Source organism: Aulonocara sp. 'chitande type north' Nkhata Bay, linkage group LG3, assembly GCF_057382095.1.
Source record: "Aulonocara sp. 'chitande type north' Nkhata Bay isolate Kocher_YH1m ecotype deep benthic linkage group LG3, A_spYH_male_GT1.1, whole genome shotgun sequence".
Taxonomy (NCBI): domain Eukaryota; kingdom Metazoa; phylum Chordata; class Actinopteri; order Cichliformes; family Cichlidae; genus Aulonocara; species Aulonocara sp. 'chitande type north' Nkhata Bay.
In genome coordinates, this window is record NC_141346.1 from 14,559,411 (window position 1) to 14,579,491 (window position 20,081).

Sequence of the window (20,081 nt, forward strand, 5' to 3'; positions counted from 1 at the left end):
GTCCCTCTTGGTCACCCCAATGAAAATCTTAGCATCTTTAACTCTGCTATTTGCTGATATTTGGACAGCACATATGATGGAAAGTAGGATTTTGATGTGCACATGAATGATTTGTGTTTTCTCTGCAGGTTAAGGTAGAAGGTGTGTGATGTGGATGTGAATTCAGAAGCATGGATCAGTGTAAGGACAGAAAGGAGGGAGTCCCTCCCTCTAAAACTACTCTGCGTGGGGAACATGCAAGCCAGACCAAAGCTCAGAGGTGAGATCTCTAACTGTCCATGACGATTCTCCATGTCACAGCTCAGCACTCACATCACTGATCCGTCAATGTTCACAGGAAGAAACGACGAACTAAACATAAATCTGAACCTGAACCCAGCTGTGAGTCCTTAAAGAGTGACGGGTCTAAAGGAGAACCGGTTAATTTTAAGGTCCATCTTCCATCTGCTACAGAGAGGTGAGCTGTTAGTAACATGAGCTGATTTCACTGCCTGATGTTGTTAGATATACTGTAAAGTGCAGTCTGTCAGGGTGAATTGTTAGATGTTTGTCATTTTTATGTTTATCATTTGTACATTGTTTTAACTCTGATGAAACTCCACTGTCCTTCCCCCCAGATTCTCGAGGTTCTAGGTGGGGGGCTGTAGTCTTTTATCACAGACACATCCTTGTGCTTCTTTTGATGTAAGCTTCCTGCGTTTACGACCCTTTGGTCAGCAGGAGGTCTGACACACACACACACACACACACACATTCTCACATAACACACACACACAGTGCCTTGTCTTTTGTAACCAAGGGGGGTTACGTGGGGAAGGTATGTGTTGTAAACTATTGTTTATTGTGTGAACGTTGTCAATAAAAGGGAGCGAGAGGGGGCTGTCGGGGGGGTCATTTGTGATGAGCTAGGATACCGAAGACACCTCCCTTGCAAGTAAAAAAGATAGATCGCTGTTGCCTTGTTTTTCTTTCACGGGAATAAGTTCTGGGATCAGCGGGGTCTGACTTTAGACCCAACATAGTCATTCCCTCAATCACATTTACACTGTCTCTTCAAGTGGACATGAAACACTGCATGCATAAAGGCTAATATACATCATGGAGCTCTGCTCTAAAACACAGTAGTAGATTTAACTCTTTAGCTTTAGAGCATGTTTAGTGCCATCTTGTCCCAAATGTAACATCCCAAAGTTGGAATGTTGGCTTCTGCTAATGGACATGCATTACTTTAGTGTTGCTAAATAGTGACAGAATTAATAACTCAGAAGAATATACACCAAACAATAACTTTAAGTTAAAAACAACGATATATGTGTCACTTTCATTAGTTTTTCACTTAGTTATTGGTTCTGTTAGTACTTAGCTAACATACAGTTATGTAAATCTGTTGGCAGGACAAACCTAGTGACATGTTCTGTTACAATATGGCACTTAACTAAACTAATTACCCTAATTCCTGGTACAAACACATTCACAAAACGATCTCTAAACCAGCTCTTAAAAAACATATAAAGCAAACAAGAAGATTCAATAATCTTGTTTATTTACACCTTCCATTGCTTTCGAATGTGTAAATAAAGATTCAGAACACAGGAGGTAAAATTTAAAGGTGGATTGTCAGGTTTTATTTACAATGGGTTTTTTTTCCCCAACTGACTGCGCCTTCTGCTTCCCAGGCAGCATTGCGACCACAGATTACCCCTCCAAAATATGATACAGATGCTGACTTTATAGAATTTTATTTTTAACTAAATCACTCTCTTTTTTTTAACATGAATTATTACAGATGAAATATGACTTTTTTTTATCACTAAATTATTATGAATCATTTTCAACCTTTTACTTGGGACAGAACAAGCCCCGCTTGGCATTATTGATGCCATTCCTACTTTTTATCAGTCACTTCAGTTTCTAAGAGCATAACAACATCTGAAATGGAAGGGAAGTAAGTCTTTGAGACTCCCTGGGATGATGTCCTTAATTCGACCTTTCTGACTTTCCTGTTGCTGCTTGGAAAGGTGGTCATTGTCCATCCGTTTCTGGGTGCTTGATTTTGTTTCAACAACACAATGTCTCCTGGCTGAATATTGTCACTTGCCCCTTGACTGGAGGGTGCTAAGATATTTTTTTCTCCAGCAACTTCAGAATCCATTGGCGAGTGCCTGCACTGCTTTTCATCGGTTATTTAGCAAGTCTTTTCCACAAAAGTCTCCCGGTGGAGAAGGAACGTGCTGATTTTTGGGTTAGTCATTCAATGTCATTGGAAACAGCAGGAATGGTGAGGAAGGGTCCATTAGGCCATTAGGGTACAAAGCACCTCTTGTGTCAGATGGGTGTGTTTGTTTTACAAGAGCATAGAATCCAATAATTGCTGAGTTACCCCAAACATCCTTTCCTAGACACCCCCCATGTGGGAGGCATGTCGGTAGTTGAACTCCACTGCAACCACTGGCATGAAGACAATTGACATCCCAAGCCCCACGCTTGCTGCAATGAAGTTTGTGCCCCTGACTGATCGCATTTGTGGATCGGACATTCCGTTTTTTGAGTCTCTAGTTTTCCTCTGAGTTTCTTGCATGTTACACAGCGGTGGATAATGGACGGGACCAGTCTTTTGCAGTCTACAATCCACAGTCGAGCTTGCCTAACCACACTTCTGCCTTGATGCACAACCTTAGCATGATAGAGCAGGACAAGCAACTTTTTGTGATGCTTGGGAGAATGTTGGATTCTTTAATGATGTCTCCAATGAAGCATGCTGTAGGTGACCTCTAACTTTGATGAGACCTTCAACCATTTAGGGGTCCTTTTGAACAGACTGGAAAACGAGGTTACTTGCGGCTTCCATCTCCTCTGGAGTGCATGGTTTTCTGCATTTATGCCACCTCCTACATCACATGTGTCAAAGTCAAGGCCCGCGGGCCACATCCGGCCCGGCGTACATTTATATGCGGCCCGCGAGATCATTTTATATATATTTATTATTATTGTTATGCATGGCCCGGCGATATGAGGTGCTAATAACACACAAACTACAGATCTCATAATGCAGCGCTGCAGCCTCCTTGCCGAACGCTAGGCTACCTGGGAACATTCCTGCGTCAATCAAGTCAAACTTCTGTTAGCTAGCCCCTCACAATGGCAAAGAGAAAAGTTGATTCTGAAAACAGAGCCTTTCAGCACTGGCAGAGGGAGGATGAATATATGTTTACAAACATTGTTGGTAAACCCGTATCTTATTTGTGGAGCTAATGTGGCTGTAATTAAGGGATTTAATTTAAGACGGCACTACGAGTCAAAACATAAGCTGAAAAACCGAAATGCAGAAACTACAGAAAGTAGAAGAGCTGAAGGAGAATCTGACATTTCAGCAGATGTTTTTCACCAGAGCAAAATCACAAAGTGAAGCTGTTGTGAAAGTTTTATTGTAGCAGAGGAGCCAAATCAGCCCGGTACCACTCTGAAGAGCTGCATGATGAAGGTGTGCGACGTCTTGTGTCCAGACAAAACGCAGATTTTGGCAAATGTGAGCCTGAGCAGAAATACGATTGCTGATCGGGTTGGTGAGATGGCCACTGATTTAAGAACACAGTTGTGTGAAAAAAGCAAAAACTTTATTGCGTACTCTCTTGCTGTGGATGAAAGTATAGACATGATGGACATTGCACAGCTGACCATCTTCATCCATGGAGTGTAAATATTGGAAATTAAATCGATGCACGGGACAACGACAGCAAAAGACATTTTTGAAAACGTATTTCAAAGTGTAACCGACATGAAACTGCCCTGGGACAACAGATGGAGCGCTGGTGTTGTGCAGGATGTAGGATCTAGTAAAGACGCAGGAGGAGAACTGTAGCGTGAGTTAACAGCATATCACTGCATCATCCACCAGGAAAGGCTGTGTGGTAAAGTCCTAAAAATGGAGCATGTAATGATCACCGTGACACAGACCGTACATTTTTTCTGAGCTAAAAGTTTAAATCACCATCAATTTCAATCTTTTATGTGGGAAATAGATTCAGAGTTTACCGACATTGCTCATCATACAGAGGTCCGTTGGCTGAGTTGGGATAAAAGTTCTCAATAGAGTTTTTGAGCTCAGCAAGGAAATCTGTCAGTTCATGATCAGTTGGCATGTATGATGCGGTGAAGGCATTTCAAGTGAAGCTGTCACAAATGCACCAGTGCAACCTGCCTCACTTTCCCTGTTGCCAAGTAATGTTGAGCAAAGTCGGCGCACTTTGCTCCGTCTACATGCGGCTCAAACTATGTATATGCTTTCATTTATTTTTTTTCTGGGGTTTTTCGCAGCATGTTCATATTTCTAACTTGCATAATTTTGACAGGTCATATTTTTATGAGGAGCAAAATATTTAAAGTTAAAGTTTATTTTTTTTAAGTGTATTTATTCTGGAATAATATTCCTGTCTGTTTTTATTCATATTTATGTTTAAAAAACATTGTTTTAGTGTGTTCAAAAAATGTTTATCTTATTTGGCCCGTGACCTAAAGTGTGCCTTGGATTTTGGCCCCCCGTGCAACTGAGTTTGACACCCCTGTCCTACATGAATCATTTGGCGAGTTGCTTGATAAGTGAGAATGAACTTGGTGAATAAAGAAGGCAATAGCATGTACCAGTGAAGTCCAGTTTGAGAGCCACTGGAAGCGGTTTGGTGTGAGTACAGATGGGGAGGAAGTTGGTCCAGATTTCCTTGGAGTGAATAAAGTCGTCTTTGTTGTCAGTTAAACTTGAGGTGTTCCATCTTCAGCCGTATGTGACCTTAGCTGGGTTTGATATTGTACATACTTTATAGTTCTCTGTCTGTCAACTTGTGATGGGACTGAAACTTTACGCTTTCTCCCTTTTGTTGCTCAACAGCTACAGCAGCTTCTAGAACCTCTGCTTTTGCCGTAGAGGCTGCAGCTTTTTTTCTATTCCCAACATCTGTAAATCCAGTTCTAGATTTGCTTATTGCTTTTGAATTTCCAATGGTCTCTTACTATATTGCATAAAATCCTGAAAAAATAACATCTTATATTATAAACAAAAACTGTGTTTAGTATGGAAATCAGTCCTCTCTCCTCCTGCAGAGAGGTAATGTGTGTGTAAATATTGTTGTGACTCAGGGTTTGAGAATAAATTGTCCATCATGTTTAATGTCAGCTCAGCTTTTTTTCGCACGTGTGTGTGTGTGTGTGTGTGTGTGTGTGTGTGTGTGTGTGTGTGTGTGTTAGAGTGTTTCCACAATCACATCAGTCAGAGTGTAAAGAATGGATGTTGTAGGAAGTGTTTGTGTAGTGAAGAGGCTGAGTGTCTGCAGGACTCCAGCTGCTCCAGCAGGTGTCTCCTTTGTGGTTTGATTCAAACACAGCGTAGAGGGGAACTTACACTCAGGTGTTTCAGGTGTTGCTCGATGGGGGAGGACAAATAGTTTAGTGAGTGTGACTCCATGTGAGCGCTGCTTTGATGTCCGGATGGAATTTACTTTTTTTTCTAGACAGAGAACTAGTTTTCATAACTGGTGATATGTGTTTTTAATTCAATTCAGTTTTATTTATATATTGTATATATATTATATATTTATGCCAAATCACAACAACAGTCACCTCAATGCACTTTATACTGTAGGGTAGATCCTACAATAATACATTTTTGTCTGTTGTCTTTTTAAGTGAACATTTATCCGTAAATTGAGAAGTATGATGAACAGTACAAGATTGAACTCCAGTTTAAGTAAACTGTGTACTAACAGGGAACAGGAATAACCAGCGAGTGGCAGAGAGCTGATGACAGGAGGAAGGAAGACATGAAAGAAAACCAGCTTTCAAAGTAAAACAGGAAATAAATAAATGAACCTTTCACTGACCCAGGGAGAAAAACAACTGAACAGAGTGCCACATAAAAGCAGAACACGGTGAATTTACTAACACAAACATTTGAGACAGGGAGCACTGATGGATTAAACATGAAAGAAATGAACTCAAAATAGGAAGTTAAGTTTAATGAAAACCATCACCAGCAAAGCAACCTCATCACACACCAAAAATTAAACAGAATTTCCGAGAGAAAAAAAGAACAAGACCTTAAAAAACATAACAAACCTAAAGTTAAAATAATAGAATCATGATAAAATGAAAAAAACAAGTTCTAAATGCACAGAAATCTTAATGAAAATGAAAAATGATGACTTATTTTATGTATACTGATGGGATACACTGCACACCAAAAGCATCTTCGTGTACTTTAATTTATGTGTGTCTTTCTGTGAATAGAATCAATGTGATCTAACCCTTTATGATTCCTCCACAGAGTGGACCAGGAGAGCTCAGAGGTTCCCAGTGGTCAGTCTGCCCAGCAGCATCAAACACAACTTGACTCCATATTTATGGTCTGTACATGTACAACAACTACTTGTACATGTATTCTGTTGCTCTTTATAGAGCAGTGGATTGTCAATATGTCCAACATGGATCTGATGTTTGGGTCATTCATAAAGTATTCTGTTCCAGATGCTGGAGGACAAAATCATCACTTTTGTGAAGAACGAGCTGAAAAAGATGCAAAAGGTTCTGAGTCCAGATTACCCAGAATGTTTAGAGAGTCAGAGGAAGGATGATGAACAGAGGAGCAGCAGAGAGGCATTTGTGAAGATCACAGTGGACTTCATGAGGAGAATGAAGCAGGAGGATCTGGCTGACCGTCTGCAGAGCAGTAAGAGGATTTCTAAATGATTTTAACTGCTGAATAAATGGGACATTGAGTAATGCCATAACAGAAGGACTGATACATGTGTTCAATGACTCACCTTTTAGTAAATTAAGATTGAATTTGCATTTAATAAAACATGAATTTATATTATGCATGTTCTTCTTTCTTTTCCTTCCCATTCAGAACAGCTTTCTGGTATTGGTCAACATAAACTTAAATCTACTCTGATGAAGAAGTTCCATACTGTGTTTGAGGGGATTGCTAAAGCAGGAAACCCAACCCTTCTGAATCAGATCTACACAGAGCTCTACATCACAGAGGGAGGGACTGCAGAGGTCAATGATGAACATGAGGTCAGACAGATTGAAACAGCATCCAGGAAACCAGACACACCAGAAATGATGATCAAACAAGAAGACATCTTTAAAGCTTCACATGGAAGAGAAGAACCAATCAGAACAGTGCTGACAAAGGGAGTGGCTGGCATTGGGAAAACAGTCTTAACACAGAAATACACTCTCGATTGGGCTGAAGACAAAGCCAACAAGGACATCCAGTTCATATTTCCATTCACTTTCAGAGAGCTGAATGTGCTGAAAGAGGAAAAGTTCAGCTTGGTGGAACTTGTTCATCACTTCTTTACTGAAACCGAAGAAGCAGGAATCTGCAGCTTTGAAGACTTCCAGGTTCTGTTCATCTTTGATGGTCTGGATGAGTGTCGACTTCCTCTGGACTTCCACAAAACTACAATCTTGACTGACCCTACAATGTCCACCTCAGTGGATGTGCTGCTGATAAACCTCATCAAGGGGAAACTGCTTCCCTCTGCTCGCCTCTGGGTAACCACACGACCTGCAGCAGCCAGTCAGATCCCTCCTGACTGTGTTGGCATGGTGACAGAGATCAGAGGGTTCACCGACCCACAGAAAGAGGAGTATTTCAGGAAGAGATTTGGAGATGAGGAGCAGGCCAGCAGGATCATCACCCACATCAAGACATCACGAAGCCTCCACATCATGTGTCACATCCCAGTCTTCTGCTGGATCACTGCTACAGTTCTGGAGGATGTGCTGAAAACCAGAGTGGAAGGACAGCTGCCCAAGACCCTGACAGAGATGTACATCCACTTCCTGGTGGTTCAGGCCAAAGTGAAGAACGTCAAGTATGATGAAGGAGCTGAGACAGAAACACACTGGAGTTCAGAGAGCAGGAAGATGATTGAGTCTCTGGGAAAACTGGCTTTTGATCAGCTGCAGAAAGGAAACCTGATCTTCTATGAATCAGACCTGACAGAGTGTGACATCGATATCAGAGCAGCCTCAGTGTACTCAGGAGTGTTCACACAGATTGTTAAAGAGGAGAGAGGAGTGTACCAGTACAAGGTGTTCTGCTTCATCCATCTGAGTGTTCAGGAGTTTCTGGCTGCTCTTCATGTCCATCTGACCTTCATCAACTCTGGACGCAATCTGCTGGAACAAACAACCTCCTGGTGGTTTAAACCATCTCTCCACCAGAGTGCTGTGAACAAGGCCTTACAGAGTCCAAATGGACACCTGGACTTGTTCCTCCGCTTCCTCCTGGGTCTTTCACTGCAGACCAATCAGACTTTCATACAAGGTCTGCTGACACAGACAGGAAGTAGTTCACAGACCAATGAGGAAACAGTCCAGTACATCAAGAAGATGATCAGTGAGAATCTGTCTGCAGAGAAGAGCATCAATCTCTTCCACTGTCTGAATGAACTGAATGATCGTTCTTTAGTGGAGGAGATCCAGCAGTCCCTGACATCAGGAAGTCTCTCCACAGATAAACTGTCTTCTGCTCAGTGGTCAGCTCTGGCCTTCATCTTGCTGTCACCAGCAAAAGATCTGGATGTGTTTGACCTGGCGAAATACTCTGCTTCAGAGGAGGCTCTTCTGCATCTCCTGCCAGTGGTCAAAGCCTCCAACAAAGCTCTGTAAGCTATATGTCAGTGTAGTGAAAGCTTGTTACCTGTGTGTTGAGAAGTGACAAAAAGTAATTTTCTCTTGTTTGCTCTCATTGTGTTTTCAGACTGCGTGATTGTAACCTCTCAGAGAGAGGCTGTAAAGCTCTGTCCTCAGCTCTCACCTCCCCATCCTGTAACCTGAGAGAGCTGGACCTGAGTAACAACAACTTGAATGATACAGGACTAAATATGCTGAAGAGTTCAAACTCTACAATTATCAGGTCAGATCAAGTGATGCTTTTATTCTTTTAGAAAATGAGCAATAAGATCATTTCTTGCAGTCACACAAAATTATTCATTTATTGGCATTTTTAACATATTTTAGCTTTTTAAAAGTTTTTTTTAAATTATTGTCTTTCATTTTTTAGGCACATCATTGATTATAGTATCCAACAACACTGAAAATGTTGATCAAATATAACCATAACATCAGATACATATATTAGCAAAGAGTTGGGCAACACCGCTCTAACTAGTGGTAAAAGTATGACATTAAGAACACTACATATGCAAATTATCAAAACATATCAGGTGGTTTGGAAACAAATGTTTTTTAGGTGACTGTTGTTGTGACGCTATATCAGCCTCTGCTATAAAAAAAATTTTATTTCATTTTTTTTGTAGTTGTTTGCATTTTGTGGGTTAACATGTTTTGTAAAACTGCAAATAATAACTAAAAGGTAAATCTATTAATATTAATTAAAATTATTATAGTAGAAGTAGTAAATGATGTCCATTGAGTATAGAGTTTCTTGTATTCAGTTCAGGCAGTAAGGCCAGGTCTGCCTGGCATACGGCTCTATGAGGCACTGATACTATGACTTTCTGGTCTTATGTGTGTGTTGACTCAAGTGCCTACTCAGCTTGGTGGTAATGATACCTGAAAGGGGCTTTTATGCCATGGACAGGTAGTTGATTGGCATTTGTTTAATGGTGGTTTGCCCTTTGGGATCCTTCATGATCAGGCTTCTTCTGGTCTGTGTTGGCTATTCTGGATGGGAATGGTAAATGACCTGTATTTTTATAGCGCTTTACTAGTTCATCTTATCAATGAAGTAGAGTTTCTGAGCAAATATTGATGTCTATGTTGTTGTTGGACCTCAACTACTCAGGATGATTTTTAATGAATTTTTGAAAATTTCCATAATTGTAGTGTATTGGCTGTATTGCATTGAATACAAGTACCCTTTAATTTCTGAGGAATTTTACAGTAAATCTGGATGAAACTTGGCACACAGGTACAGTAGGTGTCCCGGAGAAGGGATCTGTTGAAAGTTGGACCTCAACTACTCAGGATGATTTTTAATGAATTTTTGAAAATTTCCATAATTGTAGTGTATTGGCTGTATTGCATTGAATACAAGTACCCTTTAATTTCTGAGGAATTTTACAGTAAATCTGGATGAAACTTGGCACACAGGTACAGTAGGTGTCCCGGAGAAGGGATCTGTTGAAAGTTGGACCTCAACTACTCAGGATGATTTTTAATGAATTTTTGAAATAGACATAAATGGTAAATGGCCTGTATTTATATAGCGCTTTACTAGTCCCTAAGGACCCAAGAGCGCTTTACACATCCAGTCATCCACCCATTCACACACACATTCACACACACTGGTGATGGCAAGCTACATAGTAACAGCTTCTGGATAAAACAAACACATGTTAGTAATATTTAACGTGTAACATAAAAACATCCAAAAAGACTTGCTGTATTTGACCCTATCGCAGACATACACTGGTGATCTACAGCTATATAAATGGTCTCCTTCCTGTCATGTACCACAATTACAAACCAAAATAATCACTCAGAAATAATGTTTTTTGTCTTGTTTTTTGGTTTTTATTATGTTCATCAAAGTCAGAATTATGCATACAGGGTCTTTATCATTGCATGGACTTAGAGCTCCTGTTTAATCCCAATGTCTCCTGTACATTACAGTCTGAAACGTCTTTATTAACTGAACTTTGTTGTTGGTGTGTTTTCCTGTTCTGATAGTCATAATTCCAGCTGCTAGGGTGTAGTGTGCAAATGACTTTGATGTGGATTAGAGGAAGAGTACAGAGGACAAAGGTGGGATCAAGAATCCAACACAGCAGTAAAGGACAGAAACAACATTCGGGCAGCTTAAAAGAAGACACAATATAAAAAAGCTTAGCAGTGGTGAGAAAATTAAAGGGACATACTAGCAGGAATACTGCAGCGCTTTATGAACTTATGAGCTACAAATTGTGTGGAGTACAGATAAGAACATGAATGGAGTCAGGAAACAGCAGCAGGATCGTGTATTAGGTCAAGGAGCTACTGTAAGTGCAGAGGAGTGCCTGCCACTCACAGGAGTTGCTATAGCAACCGGCCCTCACAGCTGTTCATCTGCAGTTCATGCTACAACCACATCCTGATGTCTTAGCATAGGCACACTTAAAATTTCTTCAGAAAGCTTCGCTGTCAAGTTATTTTTGAACATTGTATGAAAGCCAACAGCACTCAGTTTAATATTTATTGTCCTCTTTTGATGGAATAGAATAAATATTGTAAAATGAATGATTTCCTGTTTCTCTTTGAGTTGTCAGTAATGTGACAGTAACTCAGAATGGACGTAATCTTAATGACAAATACATGTTCAGACTTTCAGAGGACAGAACGAGACTGAAAGGTGACTCAGTGAAGTCAGCTGACAGCAGAACGATTCATTGCACTAACACGATGATCAGAGTGTTTACTGAGGAAATACACAGATCCTTTAATAGTTTCTACATAAAATATATTCAAAAACAAACATATGGTCCACTCTATATGTGACAGAGGCAGAAATTTCTCTGTGCGCATGTGGAGAAATCTGCTGTTAAATCAGAACATGAGCAGGTTTCAGGCGGCATTAAAACATATGAAAACAACACTGCACTCACTCAGAGGTCAGAGGTCATGCGCAGTAACTAAACTGACACCAATTGGAGAAAAACAGCTGGCAGCAAAGGCAGGGAGGTGTCTTTTCCAGCTAAACAAAAAGATAATGAAGGTCAGTTTGAATCACTCATAATTCATTCAATACAGTGGTGTGCTGACAGATCCTGGATCAGTCTAAATCATCAGCAATTTGATCCACATATGGATTGAAGTGTATTTGTGAAAATGTTGGACTGTTTCCTCATCAGTGTCTAACAGTATGTGTATGAGAGCCATGTGTGCATGCTGACTGTGCTGGTCTGACCCTCCCTCCTCCTTTCAGGGTGGAGCCTGCTGGAGTCCGATGGTTGAGACCTGGTCTGAGGACGTGTAAGTGTGTTTTTAATGTGATTGATGAAAACAAAGCAGCACACATTCAGCCATCTTCAAACTGTCACATCACTCATTCACATCTCATGTCAGGAGTCATCAACAAAGTGTCAATCAATGAACAGATGATGGATCAATAACTGCAGCTGGATTGTGTTTGTTCTCTCCATCAGATTCCTGTCAACTCACAATCGACACAAACACAGTACACACAAACCTCCAACTGTCTGACAACAACGGGAAGGTGACACGTGTGGAGGAGGTTCAGTCATATCCTGATCATCCAGACAGATTTGATGTTCATCCTCAGCTGCTGTGTACAAATGGTCTGACTGGCCGCTGTTACTGGGAGGTCGAGTGGAGAGGAAGGGTTGATATTTCAGTGAGTTACAGAGGAATCAGAAGGAAAGGAAACAGTACTGACTGTATGTTTGGATTTAATGATCAGTCCTGGAGTCTGTGCTGCTCTGATGATGGTCCTCAAATTGCCAAACACAATCGTATGGAAACATCCATCATCTCCTCCTCCTCCGTCTCTAACAGAGTAGCAGTGTATGTGGACTGTCCTGCTGGCACTCTGTCTTTCTACAGAGTCTCCTCTGACATTCTGATTGAGCTCCACACCTTCAAAACCAAATTCACTGAACCTCTTTATCCTGGATTTACACTCCAGGCTTCTTTAAAGGGATCAGAAGTTCAATATGGTTCAGTGCGTCTGTGCTGAGTTGAGTGTAAAGAGTTTCCTCTTGTTAGAGAAACGCTCTGACTGTTGAACAGATAGTTGAGTGTGTACGTCTCTTTCACCCAGAAACATGTTTTCTTTTTTTTTTTTTTTTTTTTTTTTTTTTTTAAATGACATCAGAAACAGCAGTATGCGACATTACGTGATGGCAGAGCTTCAGTTCATCCTTTGTCTTTTTTTTTTTTTTTTTTTTTTTTTTAATAAATAGGACAGGGGGAATGAATGAGAGAGAGAGGGGGAGAGAAAGAAAGAAAACCAAAGGGGAGAAGAGACGGTGAGAAGGGGGGGGGAAGAGAGACAAAAAAAAAACAAAAAAAAAAACTCCTGGGTCACCTGTATGGAGAAAAAAACAAACAAACAAACAAACAGAGGAGACAGCAAACAACAAAGAGCAACATAATAATAGAGAAAACAAAGCACCATCACAATAAACTAGCTAGTCATAGATATCAGTATTTACTAAGTAATAAACGATATTGTGCAGCACGCAAGATAGACAGCGCACAGTGTGCTTTGAGGCAGCAGCCAAGAAAGCTTTAGTCCGCGTCTGTGAATACCCATGTGTGCATACCTGTGTGGATCAGCATGCTTGCATTCCAAAGGTTTCTCCATGTAATGATCTGCTAGGGAGTGTGGGGGGGCCACAGCCCCATCCTCCAGGGTGTGAAGTGGGTATGGAGGAGATCAAAACTCCAGACATCCAGAGGCCCCCAGAACACAAGAGACCATGGAAGACCAACAGAGGGGCAGCCGCGCCACTGTCCCAGTAAGAGCTGAGGAGAGTCCCAGATGAGGGCTCGCCCAGCAGCCGCGGAGCAGAAGTCAGGGGGAGTTGCAGTGACGCGCCCGTGAGCTCCGCCGGCCCCCAGCCGCGCCTGAGTGACCGAGCCCTAGGCCGAGAGGCCGGGGGCACCCCACCTCCAAAGGGGCCCGAGCGAGCCCCAGGCCCCAGGCCCCGACAAGCGGCCGCCAAGGAGTGAGCCGGTGTGTACCCGGACGCCCACCCCCAGAAACATGTTTTCAGATTCATGGATTCAGTCAGATAATGTTTTAAATGATTCCTTGTAAACTTCTTCCTCTTCAGTCCTTTAAAGATGGAAGCTACGATTATTCCAGGATCCACTTTTTTTTTTTTCTATTTTTGCCATTTAAAACTTCACAGTGAATATCAATATTGTTATATATAATAGTGAATGATAGCTTAAGATTTTAGATGTGTAGACAGTGTAGAAGCTTCAAAGTGAAGAAACACTAAGTCTGATGATAAAATGGGCGCTTAGGACCACTTGAGACAAAACAATATCTGGCATCTTAATCAGGGTTTCATTTAACAGTCATTAAGACAACCGGCTATTAGGTGAGAGGTAAGAGAATAGCAAAAATCATGTAGTACATGTGTAGTAGAGTAGGAGGCTTCGCTTTGTAGGTGCTGCTCCCCTGGATTGGATGAAGCTGAGTGCTGAGAGGCTGGGACCAGCCGAAGTACCAACAAAGGGAGAATAAAGTGAAAACAATGATTCTCATCAGTTTTCACCAGTCAGATGTGTTTCTCTGTAGCTCTGTTCACAACCAGCCCCTCTGCATTTTCAACAAGTCTGAGCTCTTTAAAATTAATCTAAATGTTTGATTTCTCTTTCTTAATGTGATTTTCCAAACTCTCCACGCGCTCTTACTGTTTCACTCATTTGAAAATGTTTCAGCCATTTAAGCTGAAAATAGTGGCTCAATTGTTTTTTTTTTATTGCAGTTATAACCAGAATATGATTGTATTGAGGGATCAAAGTGCTTGTGTCTTATCTAATATGCAGCAAACGCTTCAATCCTAGTCTTATGTTTTTCCCATGTTGAACAACAACATGGTGCAGGGTGTTGGTAACAGTTTGGATATAAAACTCGTAGAAACATGTAAATATGTGTGTAGCACAGAGCACTGCATATGTTGTCTATCACTGTTGTCCATCTAGTTGGCATGAAATCAAAATAAAATAATAAAAAACTTATAAGAAGCTGAACGTTAAATATCGTGGATGTTTATTTTGTTTAGCACTTGCAGCTGATCTCGGGTCATTTTTTTCAAACATCCCTGCTGTTCCCTATATGTCCTGTAGGGGGCCTCAGTGTGTTTCTCATTGCGCCCAGTCAGCGGATGTCCTCCAGCAGAGCAGCAGTTCCCTGATCTTTCATGGCTTCCTGTGATGTTAGTAAAATGTCCACAAAAAGCGGACAAAGCAGTGATTTGCAGTCACTTATGTTCACATTCAAGGTAAAATCCTACAGAGAAGACAGATCAAACTCTGAAACTGGAAACGTTCCTGTTTTTAAACACACATTTGAAATTTGATGGCAGTGAGACGTTTGAAACGAGCAGGGAAACTGGAAAAGTTGCTGAGGTGTCACAAACAGCTCACAGCCAGTGAGCTCTGCTCTCTGTAGCCTTCAGGCTGTTTCACCTTTCATCTGTCAAATCAAAATGTTAACAGAGTCAAATTTAGTTTGAAAGTCAAAACAAAGAAATACCAAATTTACATTTTAATGAATGAAATGACTTAAAGTCTTTTAACTTTTTTCTTCTTTATACTTTTTTTTGACAAACAAAACATCAAACAAGTTCAGCCACTGCTGAACTGTGGTTATATTTTGTATGCAGGCAAAAGAAGTCCAATGTCCAAAAAAGTTGCATTTTATAGGTTATATAAGGTTAGGTCCAGTTCAGCAAGCAATGAAAAAGATCCATTTTTGTTGCTTCCTGCTGCTTCTTCTGATCTTATTTAAAATGTAGTAAAAATGGGAGATGAAAAAGTGTCAGTGAAAAACAATTATTTACTAAACACACGTAAATCTAATATTTTATGTTCAAATAAACATGAAAAATAGGCTAACCTCATCGAAGAAAACTATGAGGAAGGAGAGAAGGACTGGGGACTGATGGAAGGAAGCAGGATTGAAGGAGGTGAGAGTAAGGAAAATAAATGATAAAAGGAAAGGGGAGAACAGGAAGTAAAAAAAAAGAAAAAGAAAGAAAGGGAGGACAGAGGAGACGATAATTGAGTAAAGGAGAAAATAAAGGCTTTAAGGAGGTAGGAAGGAGGTGGTTCCTCTCCATGAAAGGATGGCGAGGGCTTTCAGACGTTCCGGTCCTTCATCTCACAGGAATGTCTGCTTCTCGTTAAGGTGGAGAAACACCTCTGAGAGTCAGCCGCTGTAATGGGAGTGATGATAAGGATGTCCAATAGTCTCAGAGGAAGTCTAAGACTGGAGGTGGTCCTGCTGTAGAACAGCTTGGTATCAAACCAGTGCTCCCAGCAGCCCTCGAACTGGAGCCTGTCATAGAGGAATGGAAAAATAAGCGTCATGGTAGAAAATCATCGTTCCATGTTTGGATAATTAATTTCACTCACAAAACTACATTTTCAACAACAGAGTCTGAATTCTGTTCAGGTGTTGTACGGGTGGTTTCAGCTTTGTTCTCAGTCTTTACTGCATCAATCAAATAATAATTGTCTTCACTCTGCTGACCCCTGACAAGAGATATAACCCCCATTATGAACACCTTCTACAGAAGCCCCATTGAGAGTATCCTCACCAGCTGCATCACTGTGTGGTATGACTCCTGCACTGGGTCCTGCAGGAAAAAATGAAAACGGGTAGTGAGAGCAGCAGAGAGGATTGTGGGTACCTCTCTTGCCTCCCTCCCCAGGAGATCTACTGCACCTGCCTCATCCGGAAGGTCCTCTCCATTACAGGTGACTCCACTCATCCCTTCAACAGCTTCTTCAGTTTGCTGCCATCAGGAAGGATACTGAAGAGCCTCCGGGCCAGAACCCACAGACTGAGAGACAGCTTCGTCCATCAGGCTGTCAGGATGCTGACTATCTCTGAATCGAGAAGGGGGGCCTAAGGGTACATCTTTTGCCATCTTACAATGCTGTGAATGCGAATGATACCAGTTTTGTTTGCGAGAAGCTGCAGAGAAGTGTGTAAGACTGCAACTCTGCTTCCTGGTCCCAACTCTGGATAGTCATATTTTGGGGGGTTAAATAAATTTGTCCATATTTCTAGAAATGAGAGCTGCTCCATCCAAAGTGGGATGGATGCCGTCTCTCCTAACAAGACCAGGTTTCCTCCAGAAGGTTTGCCAATTATCTATGAAGCCCACATCATTTCTGGGACACCACTCAGACAGCCAGCAATTTAAGGAGAACATGCGGCTAAACATGTCACTCCTGGTCTGATTGGGGAGGGGACCAGAGAAAACTACAGAGTCCGACATTGTTTTGGCAAAGTTGCACACCGATTCAATATTGATTTTAGTGACCTCTGATGGTGTAAATCGAGCAGATATTTGGAGTTTACACAGCACCATTCCTGCATGTGACCCAGAAAGAGTAATATTTCAAACTCCGCCACTCTGTGCTCCTCCACTACTGCCTCGTTTGAGTTTTGGACGAAATGGATTCTGGGATATCATATTTCGTCATTTCGAGCTGATTGGAGACCAAAACAGCCAATCAGATTTTTTTGCATCCAAGTCTGTGATTGGCTGGTTTTGTGGCACAAATATAACGGTGAAGAGAAAGAGTTGAACTCGCACGGGCAGAAATGTTGAGCGCGCGAGCAACACATTGCGAGTGAGCGCAAATGCAAAAACTTGAGCGAGAGGGGCTGCTGTTGTGTGTGTGGATAATAGCAAACAGTGAAATACATTTTTTGCACGCAGCAATGAATTTTGTTCACTCAAATTTTGCTTTTATTCGCTCAAAATAAATTTCTCCTCAAAATGCAACACTTGCACCTGCAAAATCTTTTTACGTGCTCTCATTTCTTTTTTTTTTTTTTTTACACATGCGCTCAGAATAGTGGCACAAAAATGACGCCATAATGGTCTAGTCGTCTGATAGGTGAGCCACAGTCTTGTTTAGCCTACCTGTACTCTAAACAGGTACAAAGAATGGTTTTATCAACCCTTACAAATCCTCTACGGCAGTGGTTCCCAAACTTTTTTTTGCTAGGCCCCTATTTGTTTTCCAAGATAAATGTTTTGTGCGTTTGTCTTTTAACCACACACCCATATATAGCCACGCAGTTACTGTCCCTCTATTTAGAAAGGCAGAGGAGTCACAGTGTAATTATTTTATGTGTAGTTTTTTTCCTGTGTAATAATATTCAACATTGCTATCAATACATTTTTCAAAAAATGCCTCTCTGTGGAAATTGGTTTAAAAACATAAAAAAACGCAGCCCCCCTGCAATGGCTCTGTGCCCCCTTAGGGGGCGGGCCCCACACTTTTGGAAGGTCTGTGATAACTGATGATGGAGGAGACATGAAAAACAAATCAGCTCTACGGGGTGAATTTCAGCTTCTTTCCTCATGACGGAAGTTTCTGTTTCCAAGATACAAAGAGTTATAAAAACAGCTTTGTCCCTGTTGCTGTCACTGAATTAAATAAGAACTGTTTTTGTTTTTGATTTGAGACGTTAAATTACTGTAACGCTTCCAGCTCTTCATAAATCACAGACGCTCAGAAAGGTTTGCTTTTCACGGTTTATTCCTGCAGAAGACATAAAACACACTCAACAGGTGTCTTCTGATGGTACCAGCAATTGTAGCTCCTACAATGTAAAACAACATCAGAAAAAGCACAGAAAAACAGTAAATCCAAACACATTTCCTGCTATGCGCAGCAACCACTAGGGGGCTGACAAAAGCTTACTGCCAAAGAGCATAAATACGGCAGAAACACTGTTTAACAGCAACCCGCCTTTGTTTCGGTTACACAGAAACTTTTTAATATCAATATGAACCTGTATACATCAACATGTACAACTTATGTAACAACATTCACACCAGAAACCATAAAATGCCAGAGCCTTTCATTACAGGACTTCCCCTCACAGTGCAAACGCGCGCTGTGAGGAGCGGAAGCCTTAGCAGCTTCTAAACGCTAGAGTGAGATCCGGTTTCTGGGTTTTCAAAATAAAATACAACAAAAAAAAGGACAAAATCTACTAAAATTCAGTTGTATCGAAGAAGAAATGCTCAACTATGTAGCACTCGATACGCGCTTCCAAGGGTGTAGATTTGGTTTTGGCGTTGGTGGGGATGGATGATTCAACCACCAAACCCTGCCCGTTTCTTTTTTTTCCCCTTTTTGTTTTTGCAGGAGAAACATACTTGCCTACATGTGCTATTCTACATGCTTTAAAACAGGGGTGCCCAATCCCGGTCCTCGAGAGCTACCGTCCTGCAGCTTTTAGATGCATCCCTACTCCAACACAGCTGAATCAAATGGTTTGATCTCTTCAGCATGCCATCATGTTTGGCAAAGGCCTGATAACAAGCCATTCATTTGATTCAGGTGTGTGGGAACAAGGATGCATCTAAAAGCTGCAGGACGGTAGCTCTCGAGGACTGGGATTGGGCACCCCTGCTTTAAAACCATTTAAAACTACAATTCATAATTTTATATGTGAATTGTATAATGTTAAATTACTTAAGTATTTTAAACTTTAGTTTACTTCAGCCATATTCCATATAAATCAGGTATCATACAAAAATAAAAATAGAGTCATGACAATAAAAGAATATGACTTTAAGGACTTAACAACATTACTTCAGTTACACCAACATCTCTGACACATTAGCACTAAGGGAACACTGAATGACCTGGTGGTTTATGTCCATAAAACTACTCGTCTAAGATGACCACAAAGTAAAAGATCTCTCAGCAAAATTATGCAACATTTTAGGCACTACTGCCCCGATCAACTCAGTGAGCTGGGATTTTATATTCTATACATGAACTACTGTTACAGCAACAGACATGAACCACTGGTGTCCCACACAACAACTCAATGTGAAGCAGCCAAACACATGCCTGCTCCTCTCGTTAACTGAGGTAAACTGCTGACATATTTGTTTTACATCTATACTGTCCAGTCTCTCCTGGTGGACACACAGCAGCATTGTTTAATCTCATTTGAGTCATTGTTGACCTTAGTCATGTTTTTAGTCTTCTGAGGGCACTGAAGCTTCTTTCAGCCTCAGTACATGCGTTTTATCCTCAGATTAAAATTATTGTTATGTGCTTGATGTGCCTCACCTTTGGCCCTGGCTCCTCCCCTCTGACTGCACTAGGACATATTGCCACCTGATAAAATGACACATTGATTCGTACCATATAAAAAGTGAGACGTGTCGATTCAGATTCTTTGTCAAACATACACTAATGAATCAATTTACATCAGCAGCTTAACAATTGTCGTGATAATAAATACTAGTTAATCTATAGCACCAAATGATCAGTCAGTCACCTGTGACCTCGCCTCTTCACCTCTGTCTGAGCTACAACATGGCAGAGCTGCC

The 20,081-nt window shown here is 41.1% G+C and overlaps 3 protein-coding genes across 3 annotated transcripts in view; 2 read left to right on the forward strand and 1 right to left on the reverse strand.

Moving 5' to 3' along the window:
* LOC147334098 (butyrophilin subfamily 2 member A2-like) overlaps nt 1-20,081 on the reverse strand; it is a 95,115-nt gene that overhangs the window by 24,823 nt on the left and 50,211 nt on the right. The window lies entirely within an intron of this gene.
* LOC147334100 (protein NLRC3-like) lies at nt 129-8,951 on the forward strand. The gene is made up of 6 exons (XM_086286815.1): nt 129-259; nt 338-457; nt 6,314-6,392; nt 6,514-6,715; nt 6,896-8,669; nt 8,765-8,951. Exons 1-6 carry the CDS (start codon nt 171-173, stop codon nt 8,949-8,951), a joined length of 2,451 nt encoding a protein of 816 aa, XP_086142941.1. The 5' UTR covers nt 129-170.
* Nucleotides 9,573-12,895, forward strand: LOC147334101 (stonustoxin subunit alpha-like). Its single transcript, XM_086287740.1, has 3 exons — nt 9,573-9,607; nt 11,930-11,976; nt 12,150-12,895. Exons 1-3 carry the CDS (start codon nt 9,573-9,575, stop codon nt 12,698-12,700), a joined length of 633 nt encoding a protein of 210 aa, XP_086143866.1. The 3' UTR covers nt 12,701-12,895.

Bases quoted from the DNA above. Each gene is read 5' to 3' on its own strand.
- LOC147334100 (XM_086286815.1), top strand. From the start codon at position 171: ATGGATCAGTGTAAGGACAGAAAGGAGGGAGTCCCTCCCTCTAAAACT. The intron at 458-6,313 runs GTGAGCTGTTAG...ATTCCTCCACAG, and splicing joins CTTCCATCTGCTACAGAGAG to AGTGGACCAGGAGAGCTCAG. The intron at 8,670-8,764 runs GTAAGCTATATG...TTGTGTTTTCAG, and splicing joins AAAGCCTCCAACAAAGCTCT to ACTGCGTGATTGTAACCTCT.
- LOC147334101 (XM_086287740.1), top strand. From the start codon at position 9,573: ATGATACCTGAAAGGGGCTTTTATGCCATGGACAG. The intron at 9,608-11,929 runs GTAGTTGATTGG...TCCTCCTTTCAG, and splicing joins GGCTTTTATGCCATGGACAG to GGTGGAGCCTGCTGGAGTCC. The intron at 11,977-12,149 runs GTAAGTGTGTTT...TCTCTCCATCAG, and splicing joins GAGACCTGGTCTGAGGACGT to ATTCCTGTCAACTCACAATC.